Source organism: Chaetura pelagica, unplaced genomic scaffold (assembly GCF_000747805.2).
Source record: "Chaetura pelagica isolate M959 unplaced genomic scaffold, ChaPel_1.0 scaffold308, whole genome shotgun sequence".
In the NCBI taxonomy this organism is placed as follows: domain Eukaryota; kingdom Metazoa; phylum Chordata; class Aves; order Apodiformes; family Apodidae; genus Chaetura; species Chaetura pelagica.
In genome coordinates this window covers 1,521,836-1,542,046 of record NW_009954442.1, presented here as the reverse complement: position 1 = coordinate 1,542,046, position 20,211 = coordinate 1,521,836, and the positions used below count along the sequence as shown (strand labels likewise).

The following is a 20,211-nucleotide window of genomic DNA, read 5'->3' as shown; positions in this document are numbered from 1 at the left end:
ATAATTTGAAATAAAATAAAAAATGAGAGGATAGAGAAAGCAATATAGAAAAAAAAAAATTTAATACTAATCTACATATTTTTTCTATTATGACTCCGGTACTACACTCAAAAATCCTCAGTTTCAAAACTTTAAAATACCCAATACATAACTACTTGAGATGTAATTATGGTGGCCTAAAGCAAAGAAGCATCTGGTTCTTAAGTTGCACCATATGTATCTAAGTATTTACCTCTATGGAACACTGCAGTGAGGAAAAAAAAAAAACAACAAAAAAAAACCCCAAACCATCTTATAAGGTATTACACCAGTAATTTGGGTTTCCCAAATATGTTTAAGCATACACTATCATGCACGTTTTAAAACTACACAAAACACTACCGTCTTGTCTTTCCCTTATTTTAGTTGAAATCAAGAATTATTACTATATTTTAATTCTCCACTAGCCGTTATTGAAAAATGTCTGAGACAGAGGACGAGATTTAATACTGCTGTGATGGCTTGACATGTTATAAAATTTTTATTGCAACAATTTACAATGATGTAATTATCCCTGAGCATCATATGCAAATTAATAAGTTCCTTCCAAGTAAAAAAAACCCAAACATATAAAATCTGCAAGACATTCAATACTACTGCATTCTTTTTTCATCTACTTCAAAAGCGCACCTTGACAAATGAAAAAGTTTCCTACTTTTTCCTTATTTGCTTATTCACTTGATGATCTTTATAGGTACCTTCAAATTTGAAACAGTCAATGAATCTATATTTTCCATATTTACATATTTTTCACAGGGATTATAAATTAATTTCAGTAAAAAAATGCAGCATCTAAATGGTGGATTTTTAAAACAAGGAATTAAAATCTAACTATTTTCTACTGGGATTTTTTTTTTTTTTTTTCTCTAGGAAATGAAAGGTAAAATTTCAGAATGCCATTTGAATTTGTGGCTTTACCATTTATATATCAAAGTCAGCAGATATCATATTATTTAATTTAGTGAATGCTAAAATAATAAGAAATGTTGCCTACCAAACAGACAATTGCCAGGCCAGTGAGTTATATCATATTAGATAGAATAAATTTCCAAACATGGAAAATAACTCTAACTATTGCAACAATGATAATTAAAAACCATGCCAATTCTTAAACAGGTCAAATATGTTACAGAGTAATACAGAGAGGTATTCATTTTCAGTCACCGCATAAATACAAAGTAGATTTTAAGAAAGTTGTTTTGTTTGGTTTTTTTAGGTTTTATATTAAGATAATGGGTTTGGTATATACTTGAAATTAGGTAATGGGTATTTGATTTCTTCCCTAGTTAGATCTAGAGAAAACCAAAGCATTTTTTTCAAATCTAAGAATCAGATTCCTTTTCACATTAAACTCACTTTTGGTGTCAGTGTTTGCTTGCCATAAAACAACACAATCTAAGATCACCTATTCAAACAAACACAGAAAGCTTCAGATTCTAAATGTGGATATTTTGGAAAGATAATTGCAATATTGACAGAAATAGATACTTGGTTGTGAAACATTTATGTCCTGAACTTAACAGGAAATAGCGTACCATATATTTTACCCATTGATTTTACTCACTTACAATATTAAATAAAATTGCCAAATTGCATGACATAGCATAACACAGAAAATTATTCAGAGCTGACTAACCCAAATTTTCTTTTTAAGACTATTTTTTTTTCCTTAAAAAAACCAACAATTTACTTCACAAATAGTATTTATTAATGTATATGGTAATGTACATATAATATACCAAATAATGCCTTTTCTGCAAAAAATATATTTTTACTCATTTTATTGATTTGAAAAAGTAAAAATCTTGGTGTCAGAAAATAATGAGTTTCATTTTTCCTGATCAAATTGCCAGTTTACCTCAAGACAGTCTAAACCTCTCCACCCTCCTTTTTCTCCAAGCCCAGAAGACAACCTAGCTGATCTGCAATATCAAGCACCTATTCAGTTTCTTATATTCAATTGAACATGACTTTTTTTTTTACCTTGACTGCTTCACTTGTTAATAACTAGTTAAAAAATCGTAAGCATATCCTTCCTCATAGCTCAAATACTTCTAATCTGAATCCTGATCCAAGACTGTCTTTGCTAGTAATTCTTTCAATTCAAGCCAATTATTATTAATTAACTATTAAAAGCCACTGTACGTGGTTCAACAAATTCATAAGCAGCAGCTATTATTCTTTAAGAGGTTACAAGCCCATCTAGTACAGTTTCCTCTATTTGCCCTTTCTTCCCTTTATTACAGGAGAAAAATTAAATTCTATATATTCAGATGGTGAGATGAGTCACATTTTTTTTTTGTTTGGCACATGATTTATATTGAAATATATGGATCCTAATTATGCACTGCATTTTAAAAATAGAATTTTTACTGAAGTATTCATAAATCATCCCAAAGTTAAGCAGCAAAGTTTTTGGCACCCTTGATTCAGATAAATGTTTTCAGAAAAATATTTTCATGAAGAGACATCTCTCCATTGGTAATGCAGCTGTCGATCAGAATAAATGACATTGCACAAATTTAACCAATAGTTCCCACCAGACTGAAATTCTGAATTCTCATACAAGTCATATACAAGGTCTTTGATAAGAAAAGGCATTTTGTTCAAACAGGATCTTTAAAAAGAATGGACTTCCATAGACACAACATTTTTCTGAAGAAAATCTAATTTTTAAAGTGTGCAATACCATGACTTACTCAAGGTCTTACACCTCCACTTTGCAAAGGGCCTTAAAAATGCATATACACTTGCCTACACATTCATGGATGCAGAGGAAAACTTATAGAGTTGGTGGAAACATACACTAATATACTCAAACAACAAACTACCTATTGGCAGATGTATTGCCAAGTATGTTCTCAGCTACTTAATTTCTCCGTATCTGTCAGCGTATTCTATGGGATTGCTTAAATTTGCTGTGCTCATCATAGACTAAGCCTCAAACTAGTTCCCTATCATTATGTCTATAAGACTTTTTTATATCAGACTGCTATGATATCATATTCTTTCGATGTTTTATAAATAAAGCAGTAAATCTTCGATAAACAGTATTTTATTAAAAAAATTATACCTGAGTAATTTTTAAATATCTCACATTAAAGCAGCTGAATTTTTTCATTATAGACCTCACAAAGAAATACAGCTTGATCTCAGCATCAACAGTAACATCTTCCTCGACTTGCCTTCACGACTATGATATACTTTATGAGTGTAAACAATGAGAAAAATGAGTAAAAATATTAGTAAAACCAACACAACTCTTGGAAACATTGGAGCAAATGTATAAAAAGTGAAATAAAGGCCTTTAAGACTAGGGGTTTTTTTAAGATTCTTTTTTAATAAGGTAAGGCTGTCCAGCCCTTAAAGTAATGAGAAACAGTGGAAACTTTTGTCTATATGCAAAATCAATTTAAAAATATTTAGCACATTCATAGAATTTCTCTCATGTAGCAAAAAGCAATCTGTGTAGTTTTTTTAACATTCCTCACTTATTTTGACATATTTTTACAAGAACTACCCAGACATCATCATCAATCAAATTATAGTACCTTGAATAATATGAATATATAATAGACAATGTAAATTACATTCTCAGCTCCTTTTGCTCACCAGGGAAAAAGGCCATCAAGAAGCATTTGATACATTTAATGCAGATCTCTTTCCAGCACAGACCCTGACCCTTGAAGTCTGGAGAGTGCTCTAATTTGAGTTAGCCCAGAAGAGTCCTTAAGGGACCTATAGTCTACTGGGTATAATTAGAGCAAAATCTCCCTGCTTTCATGGCTTCTATATGCTATCCAGGCTCTTCTCTGGGCTGAAGATAATTTCCCACACTCTTGAGAAACAAGACAGACTGTTGCAACAGATTTGCCAGTATAGTCCTCTGATTTTGTAGCACTAAACACAGATTTGAGCCTTAATCAGCAGCTGCCTTTTTGGTAAGGCTCTGGCTTGAGCCTACTGGGGTCTAGGAGTCAAAAGTCTAAATAATCAGTTCTCAGCAGTAGCAGCATAAATAGCTAGAGCCTCACAATATATCACATACTGGTATGTCAAGCAACCACTGTTATGTAAAAATAGTTTTAACATTCAAACTCACCTAGGCTAGTTGCAATCTCTCCAGACTACCTTAGGGCAACAGATACTAATAACAGAAGCACTGTAATTGTGTTTATTGTATTTTTTTCAAAAAAAAAAAAAAAAAAAAGGTTAACTCTTCTATGGATTATTTCTTTTAGGGGACACTTTTTGCTTCTATGTCACTGTCTTTTAAACAGATATATTTTTTTTATTTTATTTTTTGCATATGCAATAGATATTAAGAAGTTTTACAATATTTATTTGAAGACAGTATAGGTTTTTTTCACCCTGTTAAGAATTTTAAAATCTGCAAATGAACTTATTTATGGCATTTAACATTGTTTTACACAGATGCATGTATAAATATATGCATTATATACATAGATATCTATGTAAATAAAAACATGTTCAGGATCTCAATCCTTTTCAAAAAGAAAGGCATAATTGAAATGTAGCTGCTTGGAAAATACAGCCTTGAGTGTTACAGAGAAATAACTGTCCACTTTCTTCCAAGTCTGATCCTGACCAGTATCTCACTCTGGCAACCTTATTAAGAAGCGTTTTTCTATGACATGCACTTGTCTTGTTCTGCTTTTAAAAGTTAGACTGGCAGATACATAAGCTCTAAACTTTGTTCCACTGTGCTTTTTGTCAAATGCTTTAATGGTTGTGCCTGTCAACCCATTGTATCTTCTGTGCTTATATTCAATTTATATGAAGGCTGACAGGCTGAGTTGGGGTTGTTCCTGGAGAAGAGAAGGCTCCAGGGACATCTCAGAGTGGCCTCCTAGTACCTGAAGGGGCCTACAGGAAAGCCGGGGAGGGACTTTTTACAAGGGCTTGTAGTGAGAGGACAAGGGGCAAAGGATTAAAACTGGAAGAGGAGAGATAAGTTTAGACATTAAGAAGAAATTCTTTAGTGTGAGGGTGCTGAGACACTGGAACAGGTTGCCCAGGGAAGTTGTGGATGCCTTCTCCCCGCAAGTGCTCAAGGCCAGGTTGGATGGGGCTTTGAGCAACCTGAACTAGTGGGAGGTGTCCCTGCCCATGCAGGGGGATTGGAACTAGATGATCTTTAAGGTCCCTTCCAATCCAAACCATTCTATGATTCTATGATTATCAGTTATTATCTTTCTGTACCCTCAAAAAAGGAGATGTAACATTTTGCTAGGGTATTTGGTGGAGAGTGGTAACTCAGTTCTGGGCATAAAAGTATGAAAGCTTCTTGCACATCTCCCCAACACCATTAACTCCATACCTTTAGATCCGTATTTTGTTTTTATTAATATCTGTAATACAGGTACATATTCTGTGACTTCCAGAGCAATGGGATTTTTCTTTCAGATTTCTTTCAGATTCTTCTATACGAAAGTGTGATTCAAGGAGGGAACCGAACAGCAGCTGGCCTGTTCCATGCCACACTGCCCTGTGCTTCAGGGCACAGTGCCTCAGGAGTTGTCTTAATTAGCATATTTCAAGGAATCTACTTTTCTCAATTACACTAATAACGGGGCATGCTTTAACCCCCAAAACAGGCACCCTCCACTAGTACAAATGGTGTATTTCCATTGTGTTCAATTCACACTCATAATTCTTTATATTTCTTTAATGGGGTAATTGTAGCACAGTAAGGTCTGAGTTCCATTTCAGATAGGATTTCAACATGAGTCAGCCACAGAGGTTGCACAGGATGCAAATGGTACCTTCGCAACTAGCGTCATATTAGGAGGATGCATCTGTATTGCCTGAAGTGCTCCTAATCGTTCCCATATCTGAAGACGTTAAAGTAGACTAAATGTCTAATAATCCACCAACCTATTGTTTGCTTTTCACAGCATTAAAACATCTCAGTTGTACATCTTCAAATTATTGAAGTGCAGTAAATATCAAATACCTTTAATAATTTCCCCTACTTTTTCTGGTCATGCTTTACTGTAGGCCTCTTAGCAAGAACCTACTCCTTGTCAATACAGAACAACATCCTGGTTGAACGTTTTCCCATTCATTTTTGTATTTAATTTCAGGTTTATTTCTCTTCAATTGATGATATTTGCCTAGTTTAGTTTAGCTTTTGGAACCACATGTTTGCAATGGATTAATTTTATTCCACTAAACAGAATACAAGGAGCTGGCGCAAAATTCTGGAAGGTTAAGCATGTCTTGAGCAGGTACTCCACAGTTCTGACTCTGAAGATGAATTTAAAAGGAAGTAATAATTGACCAGATCAGTAAAGCCTCTATTGCACCTTGACTGTGTTATGCTCCCTGAATGACTAAGAAGTACCAGTAAAGAAAATTGAGACTTATTTTTGAAGTGGCAGTGCTCTGTCTTCTAGCCAAATGTGTACTACCTACTCTAAGTCCCAAACTAATGACTGATTAACTGGTATTGGTACAAAAAATAGCTAGATTCAAGATAGCACACATATTTTGTCTGTGGCACAGACATACCTTTCAATGGAATGCATCGATAGCTTCAATAGAGAAAACTTGAGGTTTAATAATTAAAAAACAGAAACCTTTTTTATTTTTCTGAGCAATGAAATAAAATGAAAGTACTTTATTCTTAGCAAAAGACAAAAATCAAAGGAATCTTGGATGTAGTACTGCCACACTCCCTGAGCAGTAACCCTGGAGATGTGACCATCAACACAGGACTATCCTTCTTTATTTCAATCAATGTATCTCAACGCAAATTATCCATTTAAGTTCATTCAGAAATTACAGTAAGAGTAAAGATGTAAGGCAAATACTGAACTTCCTTTTAAAAAAAGGTAAGATTTAGAAATTTTAGAACACATCAACTACTAGTTTTATCACACACCAATCTCTAATGTGTTACCTTTTAAGGATACTCAAGTAAGTGTATTTATAAAATAGAATATATGGGAGATTTTGTCTGTTGATTGTTTAGGCTTTAGGTCAAAATGCAATTAAGAACAGGTTTGGACTGCAAGACTACTGCTGTTAACTTCTCCCAGTTCTAGTACTCTAGGAAGCCTTGTCATAAGAATCCTAAATGATAAACCATTGTAAATAACGTGTATACTGAAGAGAATATACACTGAAATAGCGAAATGAAACTAAGAGATGATTCCCTCAATTTCCTAATAAACATGTCCACAAGAAACTAATGGGAGAGAAATTATTACTTTCCACCCAAAAAAGTATTTTTTAAAAAATAGCATGTGAATACTTCTGGATAATCATTATTTGTTTAAAAAAATATATAAAATTAAAATATGATCCTCTGTACATTCACTTTTGCTTTTGCTTATTTTTAAGAAGTCCTATTTTAATTCTGTGGGACCAGAGTTGCTATTAAGAGATATATGTTGGACATGACTTAAAAGAAATGCGCATTTAAGCAGTTGCCAGTGGATAATGACACCTGTATGTTAGTGTAACAACAAAATATACCACATATACTTGAAGAAAAATCCTCCATTCTCACTACCTCACACTCTGCTGAACTGTATACATTGTCAGATGCAATATCCTTCTTCTTAACTACAACAGATAATCATGCTACTTCTTTCAGAAGTAATGAAACATAGTTAAGAAAGAAAAGACAAACACTTGTCCTTGGATAGATGAAAGAGGTTGATACTAAAGGAATCACAAAATAGAAAGTTGTTCTGTTATTTTTTTCTCCAAATTACATGCATTTATCCATTTATTCAAAAGTCATGTCCTGCAGAAATATTTAAGATTATCCTCAGAAATATCTCCTGTGATACACCTAATACTACAAGTAGTTCTTCTTCAAACTTATCAACACTTAAGGCCACTGATAGCTTCTTCTGTGAGAGCCAGAAGTTCAGTTGTTACCTGAAGCTGCTCTTCCAGTGCTGCAGTAGCTCTGTCTCCACTGTTTTCATCCACCACCACTACCATATGGGTTAGAGAATTCACCTTGACTTGTTCCTGTTCCAAATCTTCTTGAAATGCCTATATTTAAAGCATATGCATTAGAAAATGTGTTCCAAATTAAGAAATTGCTGTGTTCAGACTCCCACTGATTAACATGCATAACTAACACCTTTGAGAACTTTATAATCCTATTGATGTCAATACTAAGTACTATAAACTCATTTTGTTACCTTAGCAAATACATAGGCTAACATAAGCCCATTGGGCAGATTTCCATACCTTTCAAAAAAATAGCTTATTGTTACTCACAAGTCTGTACTCCTGATACATTATTTCAAACAAGATATTTAGCTTGAGATGGCATTTGTTGAATTAATGCAGCTGACTTACAGGTATCAGTACAGCATATATGCATACCATTGGGAAAATTTTAAAAAGCCACTGGATTAGACTTTGTACTTCATATAAACATATTAAAATAATTTAATACTGAAAAAGTCAAATGTCAAAAGTCAAACAAAACGTCAAAAATACATAGGCTTTTAATTAAGCAACTGCATACTATCTTCAGCTTGGCACACCTACATTAGTACTATAGGATGAAATTTCTCAGGAGATCACTCAAGATTAGGAAACAGATGCAGTACCTCTGTTTCACTTACTGAAGAAACCAGGAAAGTAAGTGAAAGAGGCACTTTATTGTTCCTGAATGTCTGAAGATAAACTTTCTTGCACATTTAGCTTTGGTACCCAGTTCCAGCTGCAAGCTGCAATAAAACTGAGGACAATCTTCTGCTGAGAAATTGCTAAAAGTGAAGAAAGATCTCTCAAATTGGCACAAATTGATATCTGAATAATAGCTAACTTTGCCAAATTTCTACAACTCTTCACACCTCTCTGGCTCTCCCATAATTTCCCAGGTTTCATGTTGTTCCCTCCCTTCTCACAATGCACAGGGAATTGAAATGGGAAGTATAGACATAATTATACTTGAGATGATGGTTTGCTGCATATTCACTGTACACATAACTGTAACCTACATCACAAAAAAATATTTAGAAAAATAACATCTGAGCTACTGTAATTACTTTAACACCTTCATAACACCCCCTTGGTGGGTTTTAGTATTCTGGATTGTGCCCTAAATATTTCAGCAGAAGTGGTTAGTACATATTTAGTAATATAGTCACAATCTGAAAAATAACATGGCTAACCACATATGCCTTGTCACAACAGAAACCTTGAATGTATTACAAACTATGTTGAATTTCACTATATCAATTTTTCTTTTGTTTTCTCAAGTAACATAATTCAGTTAGGTACATAAAACAAGCCCTTGCTGAAGATTAGGTCACACATTTTAAATCTCTTTGGTAAATGTTCTTACTTTAATTGGAAATTAAAAAAATAAAATATAATGTGGCTATAGGAAAGAGGAAAGGAATTTACATACTACTTTGTTTTTAAGGGATAAATTACATACTCTAACAAATTCTAGAGTTCTAATTTTTATCTAGAAAGAGGAGGCAGGGCATTCATGGGTCAGACCACATTACGCAGCTTGTTTTCCTCAGGTTCAATTCCTTCCTTCAGCCATATGACAATCAAAAGATTGCTCTGTAAGCCTAGAGCCAGGGAAAAGATGACTTATATTTCCTGATTAATGAGTATCTGACCAACAGTATCCCAGAACAAAACTAGAGTTAGCAATGCTCTACAAGTGCAGGAATGGAGACCATTTTGGAAGTGGCAGTCACACGCACAGTGCTAAAGATATGAGAAGAAACTGATGCAAGCACAAAGTTGAGCCATTTTCTAATCTCCAGAAAGATTCAATTTGCTCTGAGAGAAAAGACTCTTCTTTATAATCCAAGTGTCTGATTTTTACCATGAAATTCACTGTCAATGGTCGTTTCTATATCGGAGCTTGTTGAAATAGAAGGTACCAAGGGCAGTCGCAGGACTGGAAAGCACTCTGTTCAAATAATTTCTATTGAAGTTTCTTACAATTTCTCCTGACCTTTTCAAAGATGTAAAATGTATGATGGATATAGATGTTGATGCATGGGAGAGTAATAACAGAAACTCATAAAACTCCACTGTTCCTTTAATTCCTATCTATCAGATAATAACTTATGCAACTCCAACCTAATGTACTTCAAACTGCATAAAAATACCTATTTAGGGTATCCAAGCACCCCAAAAGAAATCCACCCTTGATATTTCAACAGTTAGGAAGTGTCTGATTTTACCTTTGCAATTAATTGGCAGTACTGACAACTTGTAACACCACAAATTTTCCATAGTTTTTGACATTTTCATAAAAAAGAAAAAAAGCTCAGCCTTCCAGAAACAGCATAAATACCAAAGCACCTTAGACCTTTTAGGAAATTAATGAAACTATAAAATCCACTACCATAAATTGTATAATAATAATGATGGCTAATAAAACCAATTGCATTAACAGCAGATTTTTTCTTCATTATAAAATTACTAATATAGTACTCTGCTTAGACAGTTCAATAGTCCTCACATTTTTATTGAAAAGTAATTTTCTCACTTTATAAAATTATTAAGAAAGGATACTTGCAAAAGCAGACAAAATACATAAACACTGCTGCAAAGACCAATAGCTCTTTACTTAAATGTTTGACTGTTACTCCAAAATGTATTAACCAGGCCAGATTTTTACCAGAACTGTGTACCTTGCTAATGACATAAAGCCTACTAGAATTCACCTCTATTTCAGTCCACTCAGAAAATTTTCTGTACTCTGAAGATATTAACCTTATATACTACTGAACTAGTAGTGGTAGCATGGTGGAAAGGATGTTGCATGCTTTCTCTGGTCATACTGGTGGGTGCCATTCCCTATAGACATTACTGAATGATATTTCTTTATTTTTTCCAGTTTCTTTATATCTTTCCAGTTTCTTTTTTCTTATTATGATTCTATAATTACCTGCTGTCTTTTTTAAAAAGAAAATTTCATGTCAGAATATATGCTTATCAAGCAAACCAGCATAATGAAATGCACTGTCCCCTCACAGGGAAGCACAGATAGCACAAATAAAAGTAATAGGTGTAGAATTTGTATTCTTTTCCAGTAGCTCTCCTTAACCAGAATGCAGAGAAATCACCTTTGACACAGAATTGGATCATGCAGTTTTTTGCAGCTTTTGACCTAATTTTTAAAAGAACGTAAAAGCTGGTTTCAGTCTGAGTTTTTTTACTGGATGATCTGCCCTCTAGATCCTGGACTAGCACTGACACAGGCTGTCAAGCATCAAATGTTAAAATGTCTCAAGATAATACGGAACTGAACTGCTTTGAACCACTGATGTAGAAACACGAACAGGTTCTCAGAGTTCTCCATGTTCTTAAAAAATCATTTCTGCTTTCTGTACTTTCCTGTGTTTCCCTGTCATCAACTCTGCCATCGATACATACACAAATATAATTTCAAATTTAGATACAAAGTCAGAAAAATTAATCCAGTAAATGAAACAAAGCCATTACATAAATTATAGTCTTGCTTTTCAATTCTTAATTTTTTCCAATTAAAGAATTACTCTCATGGAATGCGGAAAAAAAAGGGTAAAATTCTCTCATACCCTCCATTTATTTATTTATTTATTTAAATACATTACTAAAGAAATATTTTCTGTGGTTAACTAGTGTCTGTTTTATAGTTCTGTACACTTATATATTCAGAGTCCCAGGAGTCCTAACAAGATTATGCAGTCTTATTATGACCACTGTATCAATTGCTGCTGCATTATGCAAGCGAAAAAATACAGCACACAAAAAGAATTAACAGTTATTACAAATCTGATATATTCTTATTCTACTGTGCGATGAAATGTTATTACAGTTGCTTCACATATTCTAGTGTCTCGTTTATATTTTTAAAGGAATTTAAATTTTATTTTATTTTTTACATCAGGATAAAAGAGTTTGGATAACACTATAAATGCTTGTTAATTGTACAAAACAATAAATATTAAACCAAGATTCCATATTACTTTTGCTTTACTCTAATTGCAGGAATAGGGCTTTCAAAATATCAAAAAGTGAAATTATTTTTTATGCCTTTGGAAGCACACCATAGCATACCTTATGCACTCCTATTTGACGCTTTAGGTCCTCTAAATCTGGACCTAAGGGCTCCAAATCAATTTTCCTTGTCCTCTCCTCTGTTTTTGTCAGCCAGTCAGCTAACTGGGCTAGCTGCTGATTCTGCAGATCCATTAGCATTTTATGTAAACTGTAAAACAAATAAATAGTTATTTTCATTTATACATGAAAACCAAAACCAAAACCAAACCAAACCAACATGCAGAAATATCTACCTTGTTTACTTTTCCAATATCCCCAAAGTTACAAGCAATAAGAATGAACAAGATATTTTCAAACAAGGCTGAAAACAGAATTATTAAAAAAAATTCCTAAGACTTGGGTATTTTAGTCATAAAAACTTAGCTGTTACAAAAAGAAGCTGCTTGTACTTTTTTCCTTTAGGGCAGCCAACAATAATAATCTTTTATCTCAGAATTATCACTTGCATCTGGATAAAAGAAAAAAAGAAAACTGGCTATGGACTTCTGAAATAGAAATCATCAAGTGGTATTGATAACCACATTAATACAAGTGAAAACAGAGCTTCTTGAAACAGGAGAAATAATGGAGAAAAAATATGAAAGGCACTCTGGGAAACAAAGAAGGAGCACAAGCAGTGATCAAAGGAAGCCTGAGGAGAACATGGACATGCCAAATATTTTCTAATACAGAGCAGAAGATGCAGAAATGGGGAGAAATTGCAGGCAAACACCAAGATGAGCTAAATTTATGGAAATAAAGACTTGCAAACAAATTTAGCAAAAATAAATTTTTGTTTTGAAATAAGCTTTTAGTTACACCTGTTTCTTGAATGGTATCTCACTGGTCCCATATGGCACTAAGATATTATTGGTGTTACACCTGGAGCTCTGTGAAGTTATGCTACTTTCCAGAAACAGTAATAAGTTTTAAAGACTCCAGTTAGTAGCTCTTGGAAGAAAAGGACCATAGAAAACAAATCACAGGAACAACTAAAAGTAGGAAATGAAATTTCAACAGAACTTGAGACGCTGAAGAAAAAAAAAAAAAAATAAATTGTTCCAACAAATGGGAAGGGCTCAATTAATCCAAATCCCTAAATAGCAGATACTTAACAGTAATACTTTTCAGTATTATCTTTCTCAAGATTTGTTTTTCTAAGAACAGAGTGTTACGGATCTTCATGATGTACTATGATTTCAGTTGTGTTTTTTTTTTTTTTTTCAGAAATCATGTGTTAATTATTGATCAAAATGACCAGAAGATTCAAGTACTGTAGCATATTTTCCACTCTACGTTCTCCCTTTCTTTATGGATAGAGTACAAGAAGCTGATAGCCTAATTTATTATAACCCATGGTTCACAAGGGATAAGGTATCTCAGATCTAACCCATTCCTTCTTCACTTTCAAGTATGTATTTTGTCTTAGCTGATATTCTAAACCAAGTTATCATAAAAATTAAATATAATGCTTCATCCTAGAGATATTTTTAACAATAAATTAAAGAAATGCAGTAGAAAACCTGCTAAAGAGAATTTGATTTAAGAAAACCAAGACATTATTAAGTATTACAGTATCATTCAGGTTGAAAAAGACCTTCAAGATCATTGAGTCCAACCACTACCCTAACTCTGTCATGTCCACCTCTGAACTCTGTCCCCTGACACCACATCTGTCTTTTTAGATGTCTCCAGGGATGGTGGCTCAACCACCTGCTCGCACAGCTTGGATTACCAGGTCCAACTCCCACCTCAGAACAAGACAACTCCAAAGTTCACAACATGTCCCTGAGGGCATTGTCCAAATGTTTCTTGAATATTGTTAGGCTTGGTGCCATTACTGCTTCCCTGAGGGACCTATTGCAGTGTTCCACCATCCTCTGGGTAAAGAATCACTTCCTAATCTCCAACCTAAACCTCCCCCTGCACATCTTCCTACTGTTCCCTCAGATCCTACTGTTGGTCACCAGAGAGAAGAGGTCAGCTTCTATTCCTCCTCCTTCTCTAATGAGGAAGCAGTTAGCTGCAATGAGGTCTCCCTTCAGTCTCCTCCAGGCTGAACATACCAAGTGTCTTTAGCTGCTTCTCCTACGGCTTCCCCTCTAAACCCTTCTCCAACCTTGTGGCCCCAAGTAAATATTTACTACATAGAGAATATTGATATATATATTGATATTATTCTGACACAAGGAACATAAACTTCCAAAATAAATAAACACAGAAAACAATTTAATAACAGTTAAGCAAAATAATGTTTCTTGTTTCTTCCCATTCTCCAGGTACTGCCTGGTTTTCAAATTACTTCTATAAACATCTGAGAGAAGTTTTTGTACTTATTTATGCATCTCAGGTGGCTATAATAATCTCTGTTTATGGTAGGGGACCTCATAAGTTTCAAATAAAATATACTTTCCCATTTTAATGAATGTGTTTTAATAGCGGTAGAATTCTCCATAAAGTGGAGTGCATTCAGTTTTCCTCTCCAATGGTTATTTTATCACTTTGAGATGCTTTACTATACAGAATCTTATCTGGGGAAGGACAGGAGGATGAAATGAAAAAAACTGGTTGTTTTCCTTCAGCATGCTAATATATATATATTGCTTGCTAGAAGAGTGAAATACTTTCAGTACATAGAATACATAGGGAAAACAATTTCATCTGCTTTTACAAAATAGCAGTCTGTGTTCCAAACTTCTCTGATATTCTGACCTCCTAAATCACTTTTCATAAGATCCTTTCACTTTCATAATGTGCTTCATCACTATCTTTCTCCTCTCTTTGTTGACCACTTGCTTTTTCTTCCCCTGAGCTGTAAAGTGTTACCTCTTTTTAACATTTCCTATGACCATTACAAGAGAGCATAGGAGCCCTGCTGTTCTCACCTTCACAAAAACCATCTGTTTGGATAAATGTAACACTGTTGCCTTAAACACTAGATTAGAGCATTGTGCTCAGATTTTGCTTTAAACTGAAGCAGAAGACAGATCCCGAGAGTTTAGATTCTGTATAATGACCCAGAAATACATGACACTGTAATATGAAAGCTGTTCATAACTCTCCAGCTTGTGCTTGGAAATTTTTTTGAGCCAACAGGTCCATATTAGCCATATCTAAGCACATCACTCCTGAGAAATTTTCTCTTGCCCTAATCCAAATTCCACTGAATTTTTCACAGATTTTTTATATACAAAATTAAATAGTAGCACATTATCTGTGAACTCCTTATCACTTTGTCTTCTTCTGATTTCACATTACCCAAATATGATATGCTTCAGAATATACTAGATTACTCAATTTCCCAAGCAATGACCTACAGCTACATCCAGGAGATAAGTTTAATAATTGGTGTTAAAGGACTTTTTTTGTTTGTTTGTTTGTTTTTATATAGTATCACTCACAGAGGTGAGGTTGATACTTGCATATGTTGATTTAAATGAAAATACATGACAAGTAAAACCTCCCTTTAGTGAAGTACCACAGAGCCTTCTGTCCAAGAAAATAAGATGTTGGAGGAGGTCAGGTTGATACAACTGAAACCCATAACAATGTTATAGATTGTCTAAGAAAAGTAAACAATCTCAATACTCAGTAGCCAGCTGAAAAGAGGCAGTGTAATGCAATTGTTGACCCTAATGTGAAACATAGTAACTAGAGGGAATCACTGAAGCTACCAGTGACCCTTGTTGAAGCAATCAGAAAAAATTGAGGTAGGTTATATACATTTTGTTTAAAATGTTATTAGTGTCCAAGTTGTTGATAGCCAATGATTGGTGCAGCTTCCAGTCTGAAAACATACATTAAAAGCCACTGCACATCAAATTTCAGGTTAAAAAAAAAAATAGAAAAAAAATGACAGTGAAGTGAAAGAAAATCCCATTAGTCAAATTCACAGCTGTTTCAGGTCCAACTCCATATACAGCATTTTACCTGACATATTACTTACTTGCTTTGCTTTTCCATACTTGCTACCCTGAGACTTTCCCATCGAGAATTAAGTAGATTCATTTGTTCTTGGATTTCATTCTCTTCATCATCTGAAAGTTTCCCAATTGATAGAAGTTGACTTCCAACTTGCAAAACATTGCCAACACGTCCTTGATGAGCTGTTAATTCCATCATAAAACCCTGACAATAAAAATAATATTCAGTTTAAGTTTTATTATTCAGAATGAAATAAGCACATTTTAGAGAAATGTCTTCAATTCTACCACTTTCCAAACCTGATTTTCAACTCTGTTTTTTATTTTTTTAATAACTCACCAAATCTTGTAACTTAAAACGGAAATAAACACTCGCTTTTTGCATATGACACAGTCTGTAGTACTACTTTTAAATTCTCCAAATCAAAATGAAAAACCAGGAAAAGCAGTAAAACTAGAAATATGTTTGTTTGGTGTTTTTTTGCCTTATTATTGTGAGACATAAACAGTTAAATGCTTACTGAAAGATTAATATAGACATATACCTCATGGGTGTGAAATTGTTCTTTAACAACTTCTACATCGTTAGATATATTTCCTTGTGCTTGTAACGCATCTTCAGCAGACAGAAGCCATGTGAGCACTTCTTCTAAAGCAGTTTGGTAGTTTTCAAGATCCATTTCAGACACCATCCGCACAGTGCTAAATGTCTTTTCTTCGACAGTTTCTAAAAACTGATCAAAACAAAACTGTTAAGAGTAGTGCAAATATAATTTTCTCTGACTGTTCTACAAAGGAATAAAGAGAGCATAATTGTCTTGGGTAGAACCACAGCTTTTTATAAAATGAGAAAGTATTAGATGGCTAAAATATGGAAGTACTTATTAGTATAGAATCTGTTGATTGACCAAGATCAGGTAAGAATGAGGGAAATAAAAAAAAAACACCTCAAAGTAAATTTGATATTTTACACTAGAATTCAAAATTAATAGCAACTATTCTGAATAGTGTCAATATTTAAATTACACACGTACAATGCTGTTAAAATTGCTTTTCAATAAACAGTCTGATTTTTGTTTGTTTGTTTGTTTCTAGTTTGCTGTTTCTTATTTAAGTATTTTCTCCTGGGAATGAGAGAGAAATTTATTTCCCACAGCTGCTAGTAAAATTATATAATAAAATAAAAAGAAGCAGTAAGTTGCATGCTAACATTGCAGAGAATCTATGGAACACAAATAAGTAAACAGCCATTTATACTGCATGCAATATTAAGCTTGAGCAAACCAGAGACAGCTATTTTGTTAAAAACATTCTTCCAAATTGTAAAAGATCAAAAATCTCATGCCAAATCATAACTTTTTAAAATGCAAACTGAAAGGCATTACTGTCAATTTCTCTTACCTACAAAGGCCACCTCTACATACTCTTACAAACATAGAATTCACACTTACGATATATTGCTTATAGTCAAAAGAAATCAGTAAGAAGTATTTACAAAACAGTATAATAGAATACAGGAAAAACAAACAATACAGAATGTTTGTTGTAAAATATGTCATACCAAAAAACCCCACCAAAAACAAACAAAAAAACCCAAACCAAACAAGTTCTGAAGTAGTTTAGTTGCTTTGCTAGCAAGTTTGTACTAAAAAAACTGCTGACATTAAAATATGCTTATGCTTTTATTAAAAATGATACTGACACGTAATATTTTAACAGTTAGCAGAAGTTTCCTTTACTGACATATTTGTGCCAATAAAACTCCCAGAGCAGTGTCTAAAACTTTTCCCTGTAGTTTAGGACAGAAAGTCAGAGTTTATCACTAGAAAGCAGGAAGTGTAATGAAACTACCATGATCTCTTGAAATGAAATCTTCAGTTTTCCTCTTCCCAATGAAACAATTCTAAAATGCATATATCTAATAATCACATACAATTTATGTGGATCCCTCCACCATACATGCATTAGGCTAATTAAAACACCAGTCATAAATTCATTACCAGGTATGTGTGAAAAACAATAATCAGTAAATAAACTGTGTCAGAAAACCAGGCTTGGAAATCTCATGAATTCAGTAATTTTTTCTTTTAAAGAAAGTACTGTCTTACAGGAATATAAACAATGAAGCACAGAAAATGTTCAACATAAATGCATACATTTTCATTTAGATTAAAAAACTATTAAAAAACTATTAATGATTATGTGAAACAAAGTTGACCGGGTCAAAGCAAAACATTTACAGAGAGTAATCTGCTGTGTAAGTATGCATGCATGATGACACAAGTGTTAAAGGGAAAGATGACATGAAAAATGCATATGTTTGATGAAGGCTACATCACATTTAGCTAGGAATCAGTCAGCCAGTCAGCTCACAGACTATTTTTAAAAATGGCCAGTCATTTTTGCATCTCCTGTTCAGGTAGATAACTGAAGGTTCACAAAATGATAAGGCTGAGGACAGCAGCCATCCACATCTGCATATGCAGAATCTGACTGCAGAAAAAAAGAATCATGATTTGAAAGAAAAAATATTGGCCCTGCTCTGAAATAGTGTGGCTTTTACACGCTATATGTCACTTAAGCTCAGCGACGGACTTCTATAAAAAAGCAGCAGAAATCAAAACAGAGAACCACTCAACAAATTTCAACTTAATTAACTGTTGGAATAAAGAGGTATCCATTAAAAAATGCAATGTCATTCAGGAATAATATTCCCTGCCAGTAGAAAATGTCTCAATGTCTCAGAAGGGACAGTGAGGAAACAGTTACATAAAAGGCTATGAAGGAGCACATACACACAATATCAATAGCAAAAAAAAATGACTAAAATTGACTTAATGTCCTTCAGTGCACAGAGTGGTTAGCATTCAATAAACATCTATTAAATATTGTATTTTACTGCTAACGCTCAGTGTGCAAAACTAAATCCTTGGCTCATTGAACTATTTTTTTCAGTACTCAGTAGGGGTTTTTGGTGGTTTCTCCCCAGCTCCAAAGGTTACAATTCAAATCTAATTATTTATTATATTAATCAATACAGCTCACATTCCAAAACTAAAATGCATTAAACTCAACAAAGAGTGACAATACTGTTCTCTTCCATCCACAGAAGATCAACGAAATTGATATTACTGCTGAATTTCAGCACAGAAGTCACATTAAAATAAAGATATCAATTGGTTTAGGGCACATGTATGCAACGAACCCATAGACCTTTTACAATTTATATATTTTCATGCCAGAATACTGTTTTTCATTTAAGTCTCCTGCCTCAGACCAAAACCCAGATTACCATACACACTGTCACAGAGGTACAACAGGGAGAAAAAAAGTCTTACAGAATAAAGACCATAAAATACAATAACCCTTAACAACAAAATCGTAACCTGCTTTCTTTGCAGAATCACAGCCATATAAATCTTAACTTTTAACTGTATTTTACATTGCATGTAGCTTTATTTTCTTTGAGTTTTAACTAGTAAAGACAACTAATTAAGAAGTGCATTTAGTAAATTCAATCCAAGTCATAACCTCAAATATATCACAGCCATAATCTATACTGTTTTCTAATGTAAGAAAATGAAGACAATTTCTCATCTTATTTTAATCACTACAGCCAGCCACCAATCCTGATATTATTTCGAACTACTCAGTCATGATAGCTCTCATTAGGATCTTTTCTGAAGACTAAGTCTTCACAATAAGCATATTTAACTTCAAAACCCTTTTTATATATTCACACAGTAGAATACCATAATGTCTTCAAAAGCATCAATAATAAGAGCAATTAACTATGAAGAGATACATCTGCAATATGACTTATTTTTGTGAAATAAAGACTCTGAGACAAGAGCAAATTAGCAGACATACTAATTAGTTTCTGTGAAGTTGAGGTTGAGATCCTGGAGATTTATGAGTGTTCAATGTTATGTGCTAATATACTTGGGAGGCATTATTAAAAAAGGTGGGTTTGTAGTTACCTAAAATCTTAAATAGTCAAGTTTGCTTGAATAGGCTGAATACTCCATTCATGCCTCCTATATAATTAATCCATATTACATTTAAACTTTTCCTAAATATATTTTAGCTTCTATTAAAGCAGCTCTCCTTCAACAGAAGCTACTTCAAACAATATATTTTCAATTAGAATGAAAAAAAAAAAAAAAAAAAAAAAAAAAAAGGTGTTATAAAAGGG

At 33.5% G+C, this 20,211-nt stretch overlaps 1 protein-coding gene across 1 annotated transcript in view; it reads right to left on the bottom strand.

The window, feature by feature from the left end:
* The window catches only part of DMD (dystrophin), a 909,379-nt gene that overhangs the window by 722,108 nt on the left and 167,060 nt on the right, over positions 1-20,211 (bottom strand). The window contains exons 9-12 of the mRNA XM_010004489.1: positions 16,562-16,750; positions 16,040-16,221; positions 12,112-12,262; positions 7,954-8,073 (exon numbers count right to left, since the gene is read on the bottom strand). Of these exons, the coding sequence (XP_010002791.1) occupies positions 7,954-8,073; positions 12,112-12,262; positions 16,040-16,221; positions 16,562-16,750 (642 nt within the window). The remainder of the gene's footprint in view (positions 1-7,953; positions 8,074-12,111; positions 12,263-16,039; positions 16,222-16,561; positions 16,751-20,211) is intronic.